Genomic DNA, 21,214 nt, shown 5'->3' on the forward strand with positions numbered 1-21,214 from the left:
CACCGCTGGGCGCAAATGGCTGTCGCATTTCGCCCATGAAATACAGTCAATTCACTTGACAGTATATTCTGTGAAGCACTTTGAGACGTCTTAACGACATAATCAGGCGCTGTATCAAATGCAAGAATTATTATATCCATTAGGCCTTAATGTTTAAAATTTGAATTCTCCATTTTGGAACTCCCGTTCTCCACTCAAACACATAATCCAATTTCATGATCTTTATTTGGTAAGGCCAAGAGAGAAAAAATCAAGTTAAAGCATGCAAATTTAACATATATCACACACATGCAGAGTTTTTAACAAAAGCTCTCTTCTCTGTACTCTCAAGGTTTAAAACGTAATGCGGATGCCACTGAAAATCAAAGATCGTTTTGAAATACAAATCGGGCCTACAGACAATTTTCAGAACAAAACTTGCATTCAAGCAGAAGTGCTATAATCATGTGGCTAGATGTGCCTTTAGGCAATAATGATTGATAAAGTATGAGAACATAAGGTTATAAAGGCAAAACTAAGTGCCAACAGGTGGCAATGTTTAAAAAATACTACCCAAAATCCTCATCAATCAGTATTGTCATTAAATCTCAATTTTATCCTAATTGAAACCACAAACAATGTAATGTGTTGTTATATAAGAAAAAAATTAGAAGTGAAAGCAGACCTCAACTACAAGAAAAAACTCACTCGGGGAGCAGTTAGAATATACAGCGGTGGTGATGGTCAACTACAACACTGAGATTATTTCATTATCATTCTAAACATGCTTTGTAAATTGTTTGCAAAAGGACTTTACATCCTTCCCTCATGCTTCACAGTTCTTGCTGTTAGACCTAACAGAGATAGGCTCTTTTGATTGCAGGTAGTTCCAAACAGCAGGACACAAAAATCACTTGGAAGAAGGTTCACACGAAATGCTGTGAAAAGCCATAATTCTAAACTCGTCCTGTCATTTTATGTGGTGATACACTACTCTATTTTATTGGAAAGCTTCGTTCCTTTTTGGTTTAGATTTTAATGAGAAACTGTTCTGGCAATGCTGACAGGTAAATGACAGTAGAGAATTAAATGCAATTTTATGGTGGGGAAAGAGGAATAGATTCATGGCAAAACTTATGCCTCAGCTAATATTTCCTATGAATTCCTTTCATGACCCAGTTTCCCCTGGGGCCACAGTATCTAATGTGTTTAAAAATACAATAACCATTAAAGGAAAATAGAATGCTTCAATATGAAAGTGAGTGAAAATTGTACATGGAGTGCAATTGGCTTCTAACACTTTAAACCAAGTACAATTATCATTACCAAGAAAATAAAAATATGGAAATCAGTCAACGTTAAAAATTGTAGTCACAAGCAATATGTTCTCACAAATATGGGCTCCCTTCCTGGAGTATGGCCACAAGACTACTGCTGACCCAAGGACCAGTTCAGATCTGCTGAATTACTGATCGAGTCTAGTTGGGCTGTCATTAGGGAGGAGGTGGATGAAAAAGACCAGGAAATAGTCGCAGGATCTGTTGTTCTATCCGCTCTTAGGCAGGAGCAACTTCTGTGGTCACTGTTCTAGTCAGCTTTCTTGTTCATAGTTTCATACTTCCTTCAAACATGGAAAGACAGAGATTGAGGCAAGATGATAGTGCATTCATTTCCAATTGCTTATACAAACCAGGTCCGGAGCACATCTGATGTTATTTTGTATTGATTAGTTCCTAAACTTGTGCTTATTATGCTGTATGTTATTTATCTTAGTGTTATTGCTTAGCATTTCTTCTGTAACACTCATGTCAACTAAGAATATTATACAAGTACATGTTTAAACAAATCTGAAGAGTACGAGAAGAAAGAGTTTGTTATTCTCAGTTAAAAGGATAGCCACAATTTCTAAATTGCAGTCAAAACTGTACGTGCACTAGCCCATTAACTACAAGAAGAGTGAATTTTGAAGCAAACGGGCCTCTTGGTAGCTACATCTTTTCTAAATAAAATATCAAACCAATTTCAATCTCACCTTTGTGGGACCAGTAGGTTGAAGTAATACAAGCTACAGCAAAACAACAGCCAGAGTTATGAACATATCTAACAAACAACACAAACAACACTAAACTGGAAAAAGAATAGCGGCTCACATTGGAATAGCGCATACAAGTATCTATGTTTTCAGCTACAGTAGACCCGCTTCCCTCCATTCTAAAATTTCCTCTGGATGTTGCAGAAGTAAAAGCACATTATAAAGAGGATGCTTTGATATGTGTCCTGTATTACAGGGCTATGAACAATGAAGGTCATCATGACTTACTTCAAAATGTCATGAAGCAAGAGGGTCTTTCCGCATGTGCTGCCTACAAAAAATACTTTTGGCTCTAAAGTAAAATATATTTTCAGTACCAATTTGTTTCAATTTGTACTTACTTCATCTCTCCTAGCTTCTTGCTAAAGGCAGAGCTTACATTACTTAGAGCTGTTGTCGCTTTCTGTCCTGCATTAGTAAGAGTTTCCTGTGTCTTTTTGTACCTGTGTGATGAAGGAACAAGAAGAAAAACATGAAAGTAAAGTAACACCTGTAAAACAGAGAGAGATTGATTTTAGGTTTTTACCTGAAAACAGGTTTTTATCAAGATTAACTTTGTACATTTAATAACCCAACTGCTGAGCGAGGTGGGAGGTGGTTTGGGGCACTGATCCACTGCTTTATGTAATGATTGGAATCCAGTTTACAACAGAGATCCCTCACAAGTGGGGGAAGGGTGAAAACATTATACGGTATAAAGAGTAGCTCACTGCACTACCTAGCTTGTTAATTTAAATCCCAGTCTGTGATGAGTTTGCTGATCTCAAGCCAGGGCTGCACAGGGAGGCGAAATTGGTCAGAGCGGAAATCCAGCCAAGATTCCTATTCATGACAATTTTGGATGGAATGCTTTAAATAGTGGCAAAAACATGGATAACTCCATTGTGAACTCCAAATACCTCCTGCACATAGGATTTGAAACTTCAACCAATATAGAGGACGTCCTCCCGACGTGAAAGGCGCTATACAAATCTAATCTTGTTGTTATTGTTCTTGTGCTAAATGAATAAAACAGGGCACGTGTTTGCTCACAGCAATCGTTTCAAATCTTTATTCCCCATTTCTTCAGGGCGCCACCACAGTAGCCAAGACTGTGGCTACTGTGGCTTCTAATATACAAGAGACAGTAGTGGTCAATAGTGAAAAGTTATCCTCATGGTTTATGAAATACTACCTGAAACTACAAGAATCTTCAAGGAAAGTAGAAGAGCTAATATAATGCAATGCTATTTATATTTATAGAGCATCTTTCACGTTATGAGAGTGTCCCAAGCCAATGAGGATATTTGTACAAAACAGATCTTTGCCTATAATTCCTTTAAAATCAAAGGACATTTTTAAAAAAAAACAAGTTCAACTCATTTTGATTGTCTGGTCCATTCAAAAGAGCAAAAATGGGTTAGGATGTCGCTGTTATTATTAGACATCCACACTTCTCAATTGCATCAAACACACAATTAATGATAAATGTTGTGCTCAGAGCTTTCACTCTGAAGGAGAATGCACCACATTTCCATAGCAACACAATTCATCTGCAGCTGTATTACACAATACACCGACTACAGGACCTTCCTGAATTTATTGCATTCTTGAAATGTTACATGTTGAAGTGATCATAGAAAATTAATTTGATACCCCTCCCTTCACAGAGCATCAGTATTGAACCTAAGCATAAACATTCCAAGCCTAATTTCAAATTTAGCACCAGATGTATATTGATTATTATCTTATTTGTTGGATGACTAAAAGTTCAGGATACCTGGAAATCTGGTTCTAACAATAATAATCCTTGCATTATTATAGTGCCTTATCACATCATTGAAACATCTCAAAGCGCTCCACAGGATTTAAAGATTGTAAGTGTAACAACTATGCATTATCTCGGTAAACCCAATAGCCAATTTGCGCACAGCAACATCTCACATGAAGTGAAATGCATGGGACTGTTAGTCAAACCACCTTGAGAAACTCCCTTCTCTTTTTCAAATAATGGACTGGGATCTTTAACTTCCACCCGAACTGCCAGACAGAAGTTTGGTTTAATATTTCATCCATAGGATGGCACCTCCAAACATTCAACACACCTCTTCCATCGCATTGGAGTGTCAGCCTAGACTGTGAATTCAAGGTCCCAAGTGGGGCTTGAACCCACAACCTTCTGAGTTGATGATTGACTTGGGAGTTTATACTGTAAGTCACAGAATATACTTGCTCAGCAACATTGCTTGGAGGGCAATTTAACAACAAAAAAAACACAGCTTCCCAGAACACTTAACAGTGGTGGAACACGATGTCGAGCCGGGAGGAGGCGACCGTAGGCACAGCCGAAGGGGAAGGTCTTCAGGTGCAACGAAGATGGGAAAGGAGGGAACAAGGTTGAGGGATAGAGGAAGAGTGTTCCAGAGTTTTAGGACGTAGTGGCTGAAAGCACGGCCATCGATAGTGGAACGGAGGGCACGAAGGACATGCAGTGGGTTGGGGAGTAAGCAGGTCGGAAAGGTAGGGAGATGCCACGGCATGAAGGGATTTGATGACAAGTGTGAAGATCTTGAAATCCGTTCGGCAATAGGGAGCAGGAGTTTAATATGGGTGAGTATGGGGGTGGCGGAGTTTTGGATCAGCTGGATTTTGTGAATGGTGGAGCTTGGGAGACCGGCGAGGAGGGCATTTAAACAGTCAAGGCAGGAGGTGACGAATGCATGGACGAGTGTTTAAACAAACTTTTCGCTGAGAAATGGTCCGTTCTGACTCACTTTCCTTTCTCCGTAGATGCTGCCTGACCTGCTGAGTGTTCCCAACGACTTCTATTTTTGTTCGCAGTAGCAATCTACTTGAATTGCTCTTGGTTGGGAGTTAAGTGCTCAACCAATTAAGCTGCCAAGTTACAAGTGATGTCAAGCTGACAGTGTTTAAGATTTTTGAAAAAAATGAAAGCAGTCTAGCTCTTGCTACAAGCTGGGAAAGTGACCATGCCCACGGCTCGGCATCGTGCTCCACCACAGTCAAACGTTCTGGGATGCTACCCTGCACGAGGGGCGCTATACAAATGCAAGTTGTTGTTATTTTCAACAGTGTTGCTGTTGGACTTTGACTTTTTGGATTTGAACCCTAAAACATTTCCTTAAGAATATACTTAAAAATATCACTAATTCAATGTCATTAATCTTCTTTAAAGAGGTTAACTACATTGTTTTAAAATGCGAAATCCTGGTGTAAAATCCCACCGACTAATTTATCTGATAAGGCGCTATATCAAATGCAAGGATTATTATTATCTGTCACGGTCCCAACTGTTTGGTTGGGTGCTCTTCAGCATGGTGATGGGTTTCTGCATGTATCAGACCTGACTGACCAAAGAAAAACAACACAATTGCAAATCTTTGACTGTCCAGTGGGTTGGGACATCCTCCTGATGCGAAAGGCATTACTGTACATAAATGTAAATTGGTTGCGTTGTAGTATCCCAATAAGTAGCAGTTCCTTCAATTATAAGCCTATTTTGAAGGCAAGATTTAGGAGGGTTTTTTTAAAAAAGCTGCTCATCAGTTTAAATATTTTATAAAAAGAAACGAACACCCAGAGCTCAAATGACATTTGTAGACAGCGGTACACATCATGAGTCTCCAAGATCAGCTCTCAGGCACAGTTATTAAACTTAATCCAGCTATTCTTCCGAGTCAGTGCTCGAACAGCTAAAGTAAATTGACTCAGGAAGGTTCCTCACATGTGGATACTTCTCCATGGTAATAACGATCTATTTAGGGCAGCCGGTTATAATGTACAGTGAGTAAACAAAAGATCAAACTGGGTGTTACTTCACAGACACAGTTTCAAATGACTTTATGTTTAAAAATTAATTAGATGGTTTCTCTATCCAGATTGTGAGTGCACAACAACAGGTAATATGTCAAGTTAAAATGGAATTGAAAGGAGAAAAAAAACATACAGAGCTGCAGAACTGAAGCAAATTGATATAGTTGTTTCATCATCGATTTAAAAGATACCAGGAATTCTAACAGGATTATGCAACACGTTAACAGCATCAGTGTTTTAGCTATGAGGGTATGAAACAATTGTTTTCTTTTCCACACATTATGGGTCATAATTCACACCTGGCAAATCCCATTGAGAATAATGATGCAACAACACTTCTACAGTGTTTTTGCAAAAGAGCTGCTAAACTACTTGGCAAAGCACGAGACAAGCTACGTCTCTACCAATGCTGCTCATAACAAGTTGATTAACATGTAGTTATGGATTGAGTCTTTGGATTTCCTTGCTCTATGTGTCGAAAAGTAATCTGTGTTTTTCTACCCCCAGCCAAAATCACATTATCAGTTTGATGGGTGATCATATTGGCACAGACAGTGAGAGAATAAGAACTAAACTTGTAGGTGCAAATCTGACTCCTAATTTGACTTGACAGAAGATATTGGGGCAATATTCCTGATGCATCACCAACATCAACATCTGTTACATTCAACTTAGAAGCACTCTTCAAAATAGGCAATATTCAATATCTATGTAGTTTAATAATCTATCTTCATTTTCAATAGATAACTCCTCTGATCAGTCAAAATTGAATATTACTGAAATGAATCGCAGGAAAACATTTCTCCTCACAGCAAGACAAAACATTTTGCACAGTCTTCAAGAACAGGAAGAAGCTATTCCGCCAGCCAAGCCTGTTCCATCAGTTGATTACATCACCATAGAACTCTTAATTCTCCACCTTTTCCTTATCCCTCTTAATAACCTTGCTTCCCAATTATCACAAGATTGGTTTGGATGAAGAAGGCCCTTTGGCCCTTCTGATCTTAATTTATCTCGCTTTTAAACTTCTTTTTAACCAATTAAGGTGCAGCTGACAACTTCATCTAAAAACTTACGTCATGGAAGTTTGCACATCATGCCAGCTTTTGCTTAAATTGTGTTTGAATTCATTCAGTGGAGTGATGCCCATCTTCTGCTTTATATCAACTAGGTGTTTCTCCTTGGCAACCAACACTTGGCGCAATGTGGAAATTTCATCTTCAAGCTGATATTAAAAGCAAGAGAAATAGCTATAAGACTGTAAAACATTAGACAGCTATAAGACATTGCTTTGCACAAAGCACAACTGTGCAAAGGAGGCTTCCTACTAGAGAAGCACTCACAGAACGTTTTTCCAACATTGTTCCTAGTTGCTCTTCACATGCATCACCAAATTCAAGAACCTGCTTAACTTCTACTGCATTAAAGTACATTACAAATAATATTTGCTATAAAATAATTCACTGTCACATCCAAATTGTGTTCAGTTTACAGTGCAAGACACCAGCTCTGGAAGACATACATTGACAAAACAAATCTCAAAAGACCCCAAAGCCACAGTAAGTCAATCAAACACCTAACTTCCAGCAGGCACTGCACTCTTATATACAATGTGGAGCAAAAAAATCACAAGGCTGATGTCATGGATATCAAACAATCTTAAAGGGACACCTCCAGGAATGAATGCCCAGGATTAATTAAGGTCATTGAAATACATAATTTGAAACTTATTTCTGGCAAAACAATAATGTCTAAAAGCTATTTTGCAGGAACATTCTGGTTTACCTTGGCCATCTCCATGCTCAGTTCTTCTTTTTCTTCTTCCGAGAGTGGGTTAAGATCAATAACAGTGCCTGGGTCACCTGCATCACTAAAGCGTCTAGTCTCTATAAGAGCAGTAGAAAAAGGTCAAAATATTGTTAATGCTTAGGCTATCAGTTATCATAGGAAAGTATTAAACTTCAAGTAGGTTAACATATTTATAGTCAAGTTAAGATCTACAAATTAAGGCAACAAATACAGACAGTAAGACTGGTATCTGAACCCGGTCGATTTATCTTTTCTATTAATACTGCAGAACTCAGAAACCGATCCAATTGCCATTAAACCAAAGCTTACGTACTACCCCCGGAACAGCAATCCGCCAATCGACCAACAACCGGGTTCCAACTTACTGGTAGGTAACCAGAGGCGTGTGGAGTAAGGAAACTTGCCCAAAGTTTCGCTCTGCCCAAGAATCGAACCCAGGTGCTCTCTTTGTGAGGCGCTGACCACTAAGCTACAGACTCCACTAGACCAGTTTCTGAGAGTTCTCTATTGTGATTGAGCTGACGAAAACAAATAACATAGTGGGTTTGAATGGAACCAAGCTCACGTCACAGTTGTATATTCAGAGCTCTTGTGCAGTCAACAGACATCCCAAGAATTTTAAATTGACTTTTAATATTAAAGAGCCAATCATATGACTAGCTCTTTTAATAGTATAAAAAACTAACACCTGATTGCAGAGTTAGCTATATATATGTATATTCGCAGAATAATAAAATTAGATGTTGATTTTTTAATAAGTAAAAATCAGGCTTCCTGCTACACATTTCTCTGGTTCTGTCAGAATGGAACTCATTGCAATTTTCACCAAAATCTGTTGCCAAATGGAGAGTATATTAATCACTAAATCAAATCAAAGAACTGGTCTTCCAGTATAGTAGAAAATGTAAAAATCCATTCACTGTCCTTTGCACACAAGTTTTGTTGGGAGCCAACTTTCAAAATGTCTACAAGAAGCTTTATGCATTTAATGACACAATGAGATGAGTATCCATTGTAAAACATTGATCCACCATTGACATCCAACCATCATTAGCCACATCCAAACACTACTAGACTACAATAAAAAGTCTTATCTTTATAATCGTATAATTGCCCAAGTTGTACGTGCACTAGAGTTCATTCGGTTTCCTACCAAAAAGCACTTTCTTTGCACTAGTCGTATTTAGTAGATCAGATAAATAGCTAAATTGTAATGGTTTCTTGGTCCCCAATACACCCCAAATCCATCTCCACGAGGGCACTCACCGGCTGCATTGAATCATGGGAAAGTATTGACCCATCATATATGATACGACTTATGCAAGTTAACTGAAACTCATACTTTACGCAAGTCAGATTAAATATTATAGTCCCAACTGATATGACTTATGCAAATTTTACTGTATTACTAAAATGTATAACTCTTGCTCCTGCAAGAAATTTGCACCATTCCAGTTTCAATACGAGTTTATTAAGGTGCAATCATTGGAAATACATGGTTAAAAGAAATGTATTTAACTCAATGTTGACAGCATTCAATACTTGAAAGTATTGCATCAACTGAGCATTGGAAGTGCAGGAATCTATTATTCAAATGTTTAAAAACAACTGAAGCCTGACATTGTCTGAAACATGGTTTAGGATCAAACTTTGATTTGAAGTATCTTTTCATCATTAAGGCATAGTAGAATTATAACATGAAGTCTATGTGAAAAGTGCTATATAAATGCAAGTTAATGTTATTGTTGTCTACACAAAAAGTAGCTGTCTGATGCAGCATGAATGTGCCAATTTACCAGACTTTTCAGCCTAATTTGAATTTCCTTTCCCCAGTTTGGACAAACATTCAGGCCCCTTCCACATTCAAATCAAATATTACATATTCTGTACCATACTACAAATTTCGAGGTTCACCTTTCTTGTTCAGCTGTGGTTTTCCCAGAATGTGAGAGAGGATACGTGTATGATGGATTGCATACAATATACAAGTATATTTTAGAGCTTTGGTTTAATAGTCTTTGGACCGTTTTCTGTAAATGACAGCAGCCATCATTAACTGAAACTTATGTCTATTTCAGTTTGCTTCACCAGATAGCCACTGTTGCAGAGAGTCACATCAATCTGCTACCTGCTCAATGAAAACATGTGCACACTAAATTATTGAACTCAAAATGTTCTTTTTCCCTGTAGGGTTTGTCTGATTTTTCCACAGATTCCACTAATCCAAGACTACGGATATTTCTGTGGATTACACTGGCAAAATTCAATCCTGCATAAGAACAGCATTACACTTACATGCTCTTCAGTCAACATATTCTGTTGCCAAAATAATTTCTTTCTTGGTATCCATAAGGTTTTATTTTGCTTACAAATACAAAATACTATTTTTTTTCCCACTTTGCTAGTTTAGTTTTGGTTATAATAAATACAAGTTAGATACATTATCCACACAAGATGAAGGTTGTATGTCTCCATTCCTGAAAACTGGAACTGAAACTGGCAGTCGTCTTACGTACCTCACCAAGTGGCAGCTCTTTACATGCACCCCTTGATGATGATAACATTGATCCTTGGATTTGATATAGCACCTTATTAGGTAGTCAAGATGTCTTAAAGCACTTCACAGCGTACACTGTGAGGTGTTGTGACTGTGTGTGTTTCATGGGTAAACGCAACAGCCAATTTGTACACAGCAATGTACCACAACCAGCCATGGAGTGTGACCAACTTTATTAGGGGATGTGTTGGCCAAGACAGGGATAAAATGCCTTCCCTTTTTGAATACCATGGATTCTTTAACATCTACCTGAGGAGACAGATGGGATCAGACAATGAATGCTGGCAGGTTATCCAAACTGGGGAACAGCTTAACCTCTTCTTGTCCTTACCTGTTGTCCACCTACATACACATTTCATCAGTTTTCACTGGATAGAAAATAGAACTTTGGTTAATTTTGCGATCTGTAGTATATTGCTTGTATAGATCAATATTTAGAATTTTAGGCATATTTTGGCATTCAAAAGGCCACTGATATATTGCTACAAGGCTTAGAGAAGACTGACGAAAGATGATTCCAGAAATAAAGCTGAGCTCTAAACTCTCCAGAATGCTATTATCGCAATACAATACAGTGATACAATACAAGGTTTAATGAGACAATCTGCATGGCTTCATGACAACATATTTTGTACAATTATTGCCCTAAATTTCTTCACTACAGTCAATGCAATTATCCATCTTCTCTCCAGGTGATATAGTGAAACATTCATTATATTATGTCCATCTGTGCACAACAGAGCCTGGATAATAAGTTCGATCTGCAGGTCTAAAGAGACACAATGGATTCCCTCAAATTCACAAACACTGAAAATGGCATCTCTTGTAAAATGCCAAATCACTACATTTGTTCAAATATCAATCAAAAGCATTTCTACTGGATAGGCAAAAAATAAACTGCATTAATGATGAATTCAAGACACACTGTGCTAACATCTGCAAATACCTGTATGTTGAGCAGCAGATTTGTCTAATTCATTATCCTATTTAAAAACTATTTTGCCCCTCAAAAGTGCAATTTTACCACAGCAGATCACCATCCAAGCAGGAGATGAACAGATTGTCAGAAAAGTGAAAGGAAAAGAGAAATTATTTTAATTATGTGGAGGAAATGCTTTTTCCAGCTGCTCTACAACAACAACAAGATTCCATTTATAGAGCGCCTTTCACGTCGGGAGGACGTCCCAAGGCGCTGTACAGTTGGGTCAGGACCCGAGCAGGGGGGAAATGGTCAGGGTGAGGGGAGGGAAGGGAGGGAACGAGGAGGGGGTAGAGAGTCGAGAGGGGAGCTGAAGGCTCGGTCAAAGAGAAAGGTCTTGAGACCGGCCTTGAAGGAGGAAAGGGAGGAGGCGGCGAAGGCACTGGGGGATGGAGTTCCAGAGCCTCGGGGCTGAGAGGCTGAAGGCCCGGCCACCGATGGTAGGGCGGTTGGGGCGGGGGATGTGGAGATATAAAGATCTCAAAGCAGAGATTCTACATTCTTTGCATGCAGATATTTATTGCTTGCAAGCCAGTCAGGTGTGTGATACACACGCACGCACAATCTGCTTGTGGAGCAGTGTGGCTGTTCTTGTTGCTAAGGATTTAAACCAAATGTTTTCCTCAGGGTCAGGGTAGTAAATGAATTAATGAAAGTGTGAAGAGACACTGCCTAAAAATAGGAATATAAACAGGATAGGCTGGAAATGGCTCAGTCAGAGAGGAAGAAATACACGCTTAGATGTGTAAGCTGTGCTGAAAAAAGTTTCCAAACATCATCTGAACCTGAGTCCCACACTGGTCCCTAGACTTGAGCACTGCACTCATAAGGGTTGATGGAAGTCACATTAAATAATTTCCTTTCAAAAGAGGTGTGAGGTAAGGCTGTCTACTGTTACCAACCTTATTCGATGTATTCATCAATAGCGTATTGGATAGCATCAGGGTGAGGGGCGGGATGGACCTCAAGCGCATTTTTCCAGACGTTTCAGATTCTTCGGTTTGCAGGTCACATTGTGCTGTAAGTGGACTCACCTGGGATTCATGTGCACTGCACTCACAATTTTGAACTCTGGGCCAGTGAGTGGGACAAGAAGTGGGTGGCATCAAGGGTATTATGACTGTGCAGTGAGGCGGGACCTTGCACATATTGACAAGAAGATAGAAGGGACATCCATCCCAATTGTTGATTCATATTGATATGTGGTGGTGTGGTGGACACGAGCTTTAGCTTGGACAATGTCCTATGGAACTGCAATGAGAAGAGACAATGGGCACTCTGGTCATTCTTGTCTCTCTTCAATGACAGCGAGGTCCTGATGCAGGTTAAGCTGGTGGTTTTATACACCACCAGCTTAACCTGGTGTCCAAACACTTTCCTTTCATTGGTCTGAGCTCATGAGTATGAAGTGCGGGGCAGGCATATCTGTTCTTCAAAACCCTCACATGAGGATCTGCATTAAGGAGTTGGTGCTTAGTAAGCCCGATACACTGGACTTGAATCTCCAAACCACCCAGGTGGCTGGCATGTCACAAGAAGTCCTGTAACGTTCCTCCCACCACACTGAAGACAGGTATCCAAACAGCTATTAAGGAAACTTTGAGGGTTGGAACAACAGCTGCTGGAAGGTATTACCTGGACTTCAGGTTTGTGAACACACAGTTATATATCCAGGACTTGGTATGCACCTTGATTTTAGAGAGTTAAGTCTGTTGCTGCTCAAGTTTCACACATCCAACTGATGGAACCATCGCTCAATAGGTAGAAGTGTGTGACAGCGCTGTTGGCAAGAGGACAGAGGATGCGCTGTCACGATTTAATGCTGAGCTGTGCTCCTCACCAGGAATCTCGCTGACTTTTCTGGTACCTAATAGCTATGATATGAGGGCACAAATTTGTAGGATGCCAAATGTCAAATGAGGGTGGTCCTCGCTGGACATGCGGCAGGAAGCTTGCCAGACAGTAATTTTAACAGCAAGGTATCCCACACACATACACACAGCCCACACCACACAGAGACACCCACTCCAACACACACACACCCCTCCACACCCCCCACACACACACACACACCCCTCCACATCCCCACACACACACACCCCTCCACATCCCCACACACACACACCCCTCCACACACCCACACACACCTCTCCACACCCACACCCCTCCACAAACACACACCCCCCCACACACACACCCCCCCACACACACACCCCCCCACACACACACCCCTCCACCCCCCCCACACACACACACCTCCACACACACACCCCTCCAACCCCCCCCACACACCCACACACCCCTCCACACCCCCACACACCCCTCCACACCCCCACACACCCCTCCACACCCACCCCTCCACACACACACCCCTCCACACCCCCACCCACCCCTCCACACCCACACCCACCCCTCCACACACACACCCCTCCACACACACACCCCTCCACACCCCCACACACCCCTCCACACACACCCCTCCACACCCCCACACACCCCTCCACACCCCCACACACCCCTCCACACCCCCACACACCCCTCCACACCCCTCCACACCCCCACACACACCCCTCCACACACACCCCTCCACACACACACCCCCACACACACCCCTCCACACACACACACACCCCTCCACACCCCCACACACACCCCTCCACACCCCCCTCCACACCCCTCCACACACACACACACCCCTCCACACACCCCTCCACACCCACACACACACCCCTCACCAACCACAACCCCTCCCAGTCCTACCCCCCCCACCACACACACAATCCCACAAACACAGTCCCCCTCCCACACACAGTCCCCCACACACAGTCCCCCCTCCCACACAGTCCCCCCACACACAGTCCCCCTCCCACACACAGTCCCCCCACACACAGTCCCCCCTCCCACACACAGTCCCCCCTCCCACACACACGGTCTCCCCCCATCTCTCGCTCTCACCTCTGTCCGCGGGTTCCATGTTCCTACTCCTCTCAGCTCCTCGCAGCCTCAACATAGCTCCGCACTCAGACCCTCCCCCACTCCCGGAGGTCTGTCTCTCTGTGTGCACAGCGCCCCCTCTCCCGGAGGTCTGTCTCTCTGTGTGCACAGCGCCCCCTCCCCCCGGAGGTCTGTCTCTCTGTGTGCACAGCGCCCCCTCCCCCGGAGGTCTGTCTCTCTGTGTGCACAGCGCCCCCTCCCCCCGGAGGTCTGTCTCTCTGTGTGCACAGCGCCCCCTCCCCCCGGAGGTCTGTCTCGCTGTGTGCACAGCGCCCCCTCTCTGTTGCCGATGTTCGGCAATGGACCCCTTGTCTGTGGTGGTGTCCTGTCTGGTTCCTGAGCCGGACGGCTCGGCAGGGCTGCCCGGCGCGGCTGAGGACAGTCCGGTCAGGCTGAGGACAGTCCGGTCAGGCTGAGGACAGTCCGGTCAGGCTGATCTGTAGGACCTGGAAGGACAGCTCAGTCCCTCAGGGCAGGGCCTCTCGCCCTGAGCTCCTGTTGACCATGTGAGCCTAATCCACAATGCAGTGGGTAGGGTGGTCCTCACTGGAAAAGCCGCTTGAAGCTTGTCAGGCAGTGCTCTCATTTGCGAACTACGTAGTTTTAACAACAACAAATTACATTTATAGAGAGAATTTCGTGTTGGGGGGGTGTCACAAGGCCAAGGTACAAACCCGAGCTGGGAGTTGGAGTGGAGGGATTGGCAGGCAAGGAGGATGGAGGTGGGAGCATGACCAAAGGCACCATCAAATAGGAAGGTCTTGAGACGTTTAACTCATCAAACTCCAGCCGTAGCCCAGTGCCTACTCTGTAGTCCCAAACCTTGACTCTAAACCTTTTTTTTTGTCAGCCAAGTGTCTCACATTTGCAGAAACCTATCGTCACATTTAAGAGTATTTAAGCCAGGCTGAGCGTACCCAGATTGCTACTAGAGTTTAACCAACTAAAACTGTATAGTTTGCCATTACGAGCATTGTCTGGCAAGCGTCCCACCGCTTGTCCAATTAGGACCGCCCTACCCTTTAGGGAATTGGCTTGCAATGATAATGGGAGCTGAATGAGAAGAATCCCTGCACCGAGTAGCCGGCCTACCCCTCCAAATTCTGCTGATGAGCCAGGGTGGCAAGTTTGTCATCAGCAGTGTCTTGGAGTATTGTGGACCCATCTGGGCTCAGGGAACCATCACAGAGGGTTGACTTGATTCCAGCATTCCATTGCCAAGCACATCACCTTGTGTCCTGCTAACAATATTTTATATGGGATTGAGAAAGTAAATCAGGAACAATATTTTGGATGCATGCAGACACCAAACAAGATACAGGTTCTGGGTAGCAAATGGTAGTTTCAGGACAGGCACCAGGAAGTTTTTCTTTACTCTTATATGGTAAGTTATGAATTATTAATAAAGCATGACCTTAGAACATCTATCATGTAACAAAATCATTAAAAATTCGAATGGCCTGTCTGCTAGGACTACCACAAAGATCTGCTGTGCTGAATGGTCTTTTTTCTGTGATACATTCTGTGATAATCCTTGACTGTCTAGTGCCTTGGGACCTCCTCCTGAAATGAAAGGGGCTATACAAATGTAATTTGTTGTTTGTTGTTATTGTAAATTCAATGTCTACCTTGCTTGTACCTGCTTTTAGCTACTCACAAAGCAGTGCTACTCTACACGTCCAATAAAATACAGTATTACTCAACCATACACACTTGTGTAAGTTTTGGCTAGAAAATATTCACAAGTCTTTTTGATTTTTGATTGGAGTCCTGTAGCTCAGTGGTTAGAGCACTCGCCTCACAAGCGAGAGACTTGGGTTCGATTCCCGGCAGGCTGAAACATTGAGCAAGTTTCCTTACTCCACACAGCTCTGTTTACCTAGCAGCATGCAGGTTGTTAGTCAATTGGCAGATTGCTTTTCCAGGAGGTAATAATTTCTTAAAAACAATCATAAATTGATCACTCAATCGACAACTGTTTGTGGGACACTGTTGTGTGCAATTGGCTGCAACGTTTTACCCACAAAATATACAGTCAATTCACCTTATTGTATATTCTATGAAGCGCTTTGAGACGTCTCAGATACGCAATAAGATGCTATATCAAATGCGAGGATTTTTTTTTGTAGGTGCCCAGAATTCTTCACATAAGCAATCCTTAAAAATAGCAATAATTGTTTAAGAAAAACAATAGTATTTTATAACTTGAAAATTTACTCAGGAGAAGTTTTTCAAATAGAACATTATTGTAATATTTGCTTTTAAGGTAATTTTAAGTGTACTTAAAACAAAATAAAGTATTTATCCCATTAATGATCTGACTGTACAAGATAAATGTGTTTCAACAGTAAAGCACATAGAATTAAGGAAAATGGAAATAACAAGATTCCAGCTTGTTAAGAGTTATTAAATAAGAAAAGGCCAGTGATATCTAATTTCTGTAACTTTCTTTGATATTGTCTGTATATTTTCAAAATGTCAAAAATAACTCCAAATACTCCAGTAAGTAGGAACCCAGTTGTTAGTCGACTGGTGGATTGCTTTCCGGGGGTAATAATCCTCTCCTCCCAATAAATGGTCAATGAATCCACAGCTGTTTGTGAGACACTGCTGAACGGTATTGGCTGCCGTGTTTCGCTCAGTCAATTCACTTTACAGTTTTTTTGCATGTACACGAAACAGGGAGGGACTATTCCAACACCATCGCAGCTTAGTAATGAATATTATTATTATTACTATTATTATTAATATAAGGATCTTATTCCTGAGCATGAAGTATTTTTGAAGAAACATGTTGAGGACACGTTTGTGTACTTGTTCCTGGATGAGACCACTGATTCCAGCGGGTGCAGTGTTCTGGCAGAGCTGGCATAGCCGCTGCAGAAAGATGAGGAGAAGCCTCTTCTTATTGGAGTAACATTCTTGCAGTGAGTCAACCACACCACTGTGTCACAAGCTCTGCTACGAGTCTTCGATGAAAAACAAGTTAACTTTGATAAAGTGCTTGCAGATGCCACAGACAGTGCAAGCTACATGATCAAAGAATTTAACACAATTCTGTTGAGATTGTTTCCTAACGCAACAACAACAACAAGATTACATTTGTATAGCACCTTTCACGTCAGGAGGACGTCCCAAGGCGCTGGACAGAGGACAGCATTTCAGCCCGGAGCAGGGGAAGGGAGGGGAGGGGAAGGAGGGTGGCCGATGGCATGGTCGAAGAGGAGGGTTTTGAGGTGGGACTTGAAGGAGGCTAAGGAGGGGGCGAGGCGGAGTGACTGGGGGATGGAATTCCAGAGGTTGGGGGCAGAGTGACTGAAGACTCTCCCGCCAACGGTGGGGCGGGTGGGGCGGGGGACGTGGAGCAGGCCAGAGCCGGCTGAGCAGAGGGAACGGGTGGGTTGGTAGGGGGTTAGGAGGTCGCAGAGGTAGGGTGGGGCGAGGCCATGGAGGGCTTTGTATAATAATAATAATAATCCTTGCATTTGATATAGCGCTTTTCACGTCGGGAGGACGTCCCAAAGCGCTTCACAGAATATACTGTAAAGTGAATTGACTGTATATTTGTGGGCGAACGCGGCAGCCAATTGCGCACAGCAGTGTCCCACAAACAGTCGTAGATTGGAAATTGACCAATTTATTATTGTTTGGGGTTTTTGGAGGGATTATTATTAGGCGTGTGGAGTAAGGAAACTTGCCCAAGGTTTCGCCCTGCCTGGAATTGAACCCAGGTGTCTCACTTGCAAAGCGAGTGCTCTAACCACTGAGCTACAGGACTCCACGCCCCAGACAAAAGATCTGGGGATTTAGATGTACAACTCTCTAAAATTAGCATGACAGGTAGTTAGATAAGACTATAAAAAGGCCATTTGGCACTTGGACTTTATATCCAAAGGGTTAGAATATAAAAATAATGTTGAATTTATACAAAACCTGAGTTAGATCACATTTGGTGCATTGTGTCCAATTCAGGTCTTCACACTATAAGAAGGTTATAGCAGTGAAACAAAGAGTATTGCGTAGGTTTATGAGGATGATAGCATGGCTAGCCGGTTACTGCTATCAGGATAAACTGGAGAGGTTAGGCCTGTTTTCACAAAAGCACAAATATTTAAGGGGGGACCTAATAGAAGAATTAAAATGATAAAAGTGTTTGAAAAGGTTAACATAAATAGGCTGTTTCCAGGTTGGTTGGGGAGTCTGTAACCAGGGGACACAAGTATAAGGTAGTGACACATAGGATCGAAAAGAGGATTTGGATGGAACTACGACAGAGTGTAGTGAGATTGTGGAATTCACTGTCTGAAGTGATGATTGAATCAAATAGTGCAGATGCATTCAAGAGAAAGCTTGACTTTCACATAAGGGAGAGGGGATAGAAGGGTATGGGAGCGCGTAAGGAAATAAGGGTGAAGATGTGTGGAGTACAATAAACACATCCCCAAGGACTGGTTGGGCCGAGTGGCTTGTTACCATCCCGTACATTCTTTGCAAATCTTTGTAAATCCTTGATGTTTTCTTTCAAAACTGAAGAGCTTGTCTAATCTAACTACTCCTCTGCCAAGGGGCAAGAGATCTAGGGGTATTAGTTGACACATTGCTCACCATGTCAAAACCGTCTGAGCTCCAGTCAACAAAACTGACAGAATTCAGGTCATTGTGACATGAAGGGGTTGACCAGGCCCTAAAGGAAGTGCAGAGGAGAGAAACGTCAATAATCCCCATTGTTAAAGGAGAAGTCAATAAGGGACTTTATAGAGTATAGAAAATTCTAAATGGAATTGAGAATGTAAAATCAGGACAATAATTTCAGATACAAGACAACAGAACAAGACGGCAACGGTTCAGGATTGGAAAAGAAAATTTCAGAACAGTCACCAGAAAATATTTGTATGTCTTTACACAAGGTAGTTAACAATTGGAATAGATTCCAGGAAGGATGGTGAAGCCCATAATACTGGAATCAGTCAAGAAACGGTCTGATACTGTAATGGGAGGATGGGTATTCTGGAAGGACGAGATCAAATGGGCTAAAGGGCTTTCTTTATCCAAACCTCTCAGTTGATCTTGTGATTTCTGACATGCAGAGCCCCAGCATGTTGCTGAAGTATTACTTTACTTTACAATGATTTTCCTCTGTGCAGAGTGCCTGTGTCTGTTACTCTGACAAAGTGTCAACCCATTTATTGTACCAGATGTAGAAACCTGGAAATGAAATCTACCACAAAAATCAAAAAACACTATAAATTTCTCTTTCTCGGCAACAGGAATGAGCTAGTAGAATGGGATCAGATGGATAGCTCTTTCTGAGAGCCACCAAAGGCTGAATGGCTTCCTTCTGTACTGTAACTTTCTCAGGTTTTATCATGGTATAATTATTTTATATCAATCTGTCTTGTTTTCATGTGCACTAGCCATTTGCACTAGAATATGAAGGGGAAGCGAATATTCAACAAGACAGAAATTAAAACAAGGGGTTCAGAGGATAGGATAATAATAATAAGATAATAATAAGAGAATAATAATAATTATTATTATAATTATGAATAATAATTATTATTATTCAGGGAACTCCATCCCACAGTCCTTTTGCCTTGCTCCCTCTCTTGCCTTCTTCAAGGCACTCCTCAAGACTCTCCTTTTTGACTGCACCTTTGGCCACCCTCCTACCCCTACCCTCTATCCTTCTCCTGACCCCAACCCCCGCCTCAGGTCCAAATCCCTGACTGTCCCTTGCCTTGGGACAGGCGATGTCCTCTTAATGACCTGATGTGAAAGGCGCTATAAAAAATGTAATGTAAATGCCCACGTTCACGGCCACCCACTCGACCTGGTGATCATCTGGGGCCTCAGCATCTCGGATGTCGCCATCACCGACAAGGCCATCTCTGACCACCGTTTCATCTCTCTCAACTTCTATATCCCTCTCCTCACTGCCTCCAAACCTACCACCATTTCCTACCACCCCTGGAAGAAGAGCTCCCTGAAATCCCACTCCGCTGCCCTGAAGTCCTCTGAACTCCTCCCACTCTGGCCCACCTGCCACACCAACCCATCCTCTCCGTTTACTCTCCTCCACAGCACCCTCTCCACCACACTCAATGTCCTTGCCCCCCTCACCTCCCAAACTGACTCCTATTCCCAATCCTCACCCTGGTTCACCAGACACCTCCGCTCGCTCAAGGGCCAGGTGCGGGCTGCTGAATGAACTTGGATCAAATCCGGCCGAACGATCCACTGGCACATCTGGCTGGACCTCATCAAAACCTACCGCTCCGCTTTCACCTCGGCCAAATCGTCCTTCTACTCCAGGTTAATCCTGGAGGCAAAGGGCAACCCCAGGTTCCTGTTTTCCACCACCAACCGGCTCCTCCGCCCTCCCCGCCACATCTCGCAGATTCTCTCCTCTGACTCTCACTGCAAGGGAATGCTGGACTTCCTCGAGTCCAAAATCGAGGGAATCCGCTCAGCTGCCACTGCCCTCCCAACTTCACCCCCTCCTTATCCCGTTCCCCCCACCCCACCCACACTCCGACCACTACCCATCCTTCCTTATCCACCATATCCTCCATGAAGCCCACCACTTGCTCCCTGGACCCCATCCCCACCCCTCTCCTTAAATCCCAGCTCCACTTCCTTGCCCCACTACTCGCCGACATCATCAACCTCTCCCTGTCCTCTGACACTGTTCCTACCCCCCTCAAAACAGCTGCCATCACACCCACCTTGAAGAAACCTTCCCGTGACCCAACACAGCTATTCAGCTACCAGCCCATCCTCATCCTCCTCGACCACTCCGCCGCTTTTGACACTGTGGACCATTCAATCCTCCTCCACCACCTCTCCTCCCACCTCAACCTTCAAGGTTCTGTCCTTGACTGGTTCAGATCCTACCTGTCAAACCACCTCGACTTTGTCTCAGCAAACGGCTTCTCCTCCAGCCCTTGCACCATCTTGTGCGGTGTTCCTCATGGCTCTGTCCTCAGTCCAT

General features: G+C 42.8%; 1 protein-coding gene across 6 annotated transcripts in view; it reads right to left on the reverse strand.

Annotated features, from left to right (window-relative positions):
- Positions 1–14,302, reverse strand: part of LOC103182307 (tpd52 like 1) — a 26,856-nt gene extending 12,554 nt beyond the window's left edge. For 3 of the 6 annotated variants that reach the window (XM_042333626.1, XM_042333625.1, XM_042333628.1), the window contains exons 1-5: positions 14,185–14,302; positions 7,670–7,770; positions 6,961–7,109; positions 2,413–2,514; positions 2,012–2,044 (exon numbers count right to left, since the gene is read on the reverse strand). In XM_042333626.1, the coding sequence (XP_042189560.1) occupies positions 2,012–2,044; positions 2,413–2,514; positions 6,961–7,109; positions 7,670–7,770; positions 14,185–14,239 (440 nt within the window). In that variant the 5' untranslated portion in view covers positions 14,240–14,302. Of the gene's footprint in view, positions 1–1,397; positions 1,601–2,011; positions 2,045–2,408; positions 2,515–6,960; positions 7,110–7,669; positions 7,771–14,184 lie in introns of those variants that run through there. The other 3 variants (XM_042333629.1, XM_042333627.1, XM_042333630.1) reach the window with 3 other exon arrangements.
- Between the last annotated feature and the right edge of the window lie 6,912 nt (positions 14,303–21,214).

Source organism: Callorhinchus milii, unplaced genomic scaffold, assembly GCF_018977255.1.
Source record: "Callorhinchus milii isolate IMCB2004 unplaced genomic scaffold, IMCB_Cmil_1.0 Scaffold3, whole genome shotgun sequence".
Taxonomy (NCBI): Eukaryota; Metazoa; Chordata; class Chondrichthyes; order Chimaeriformes; family Callorhinchidae; genus Callorhinchus; species Callorhinchus milii.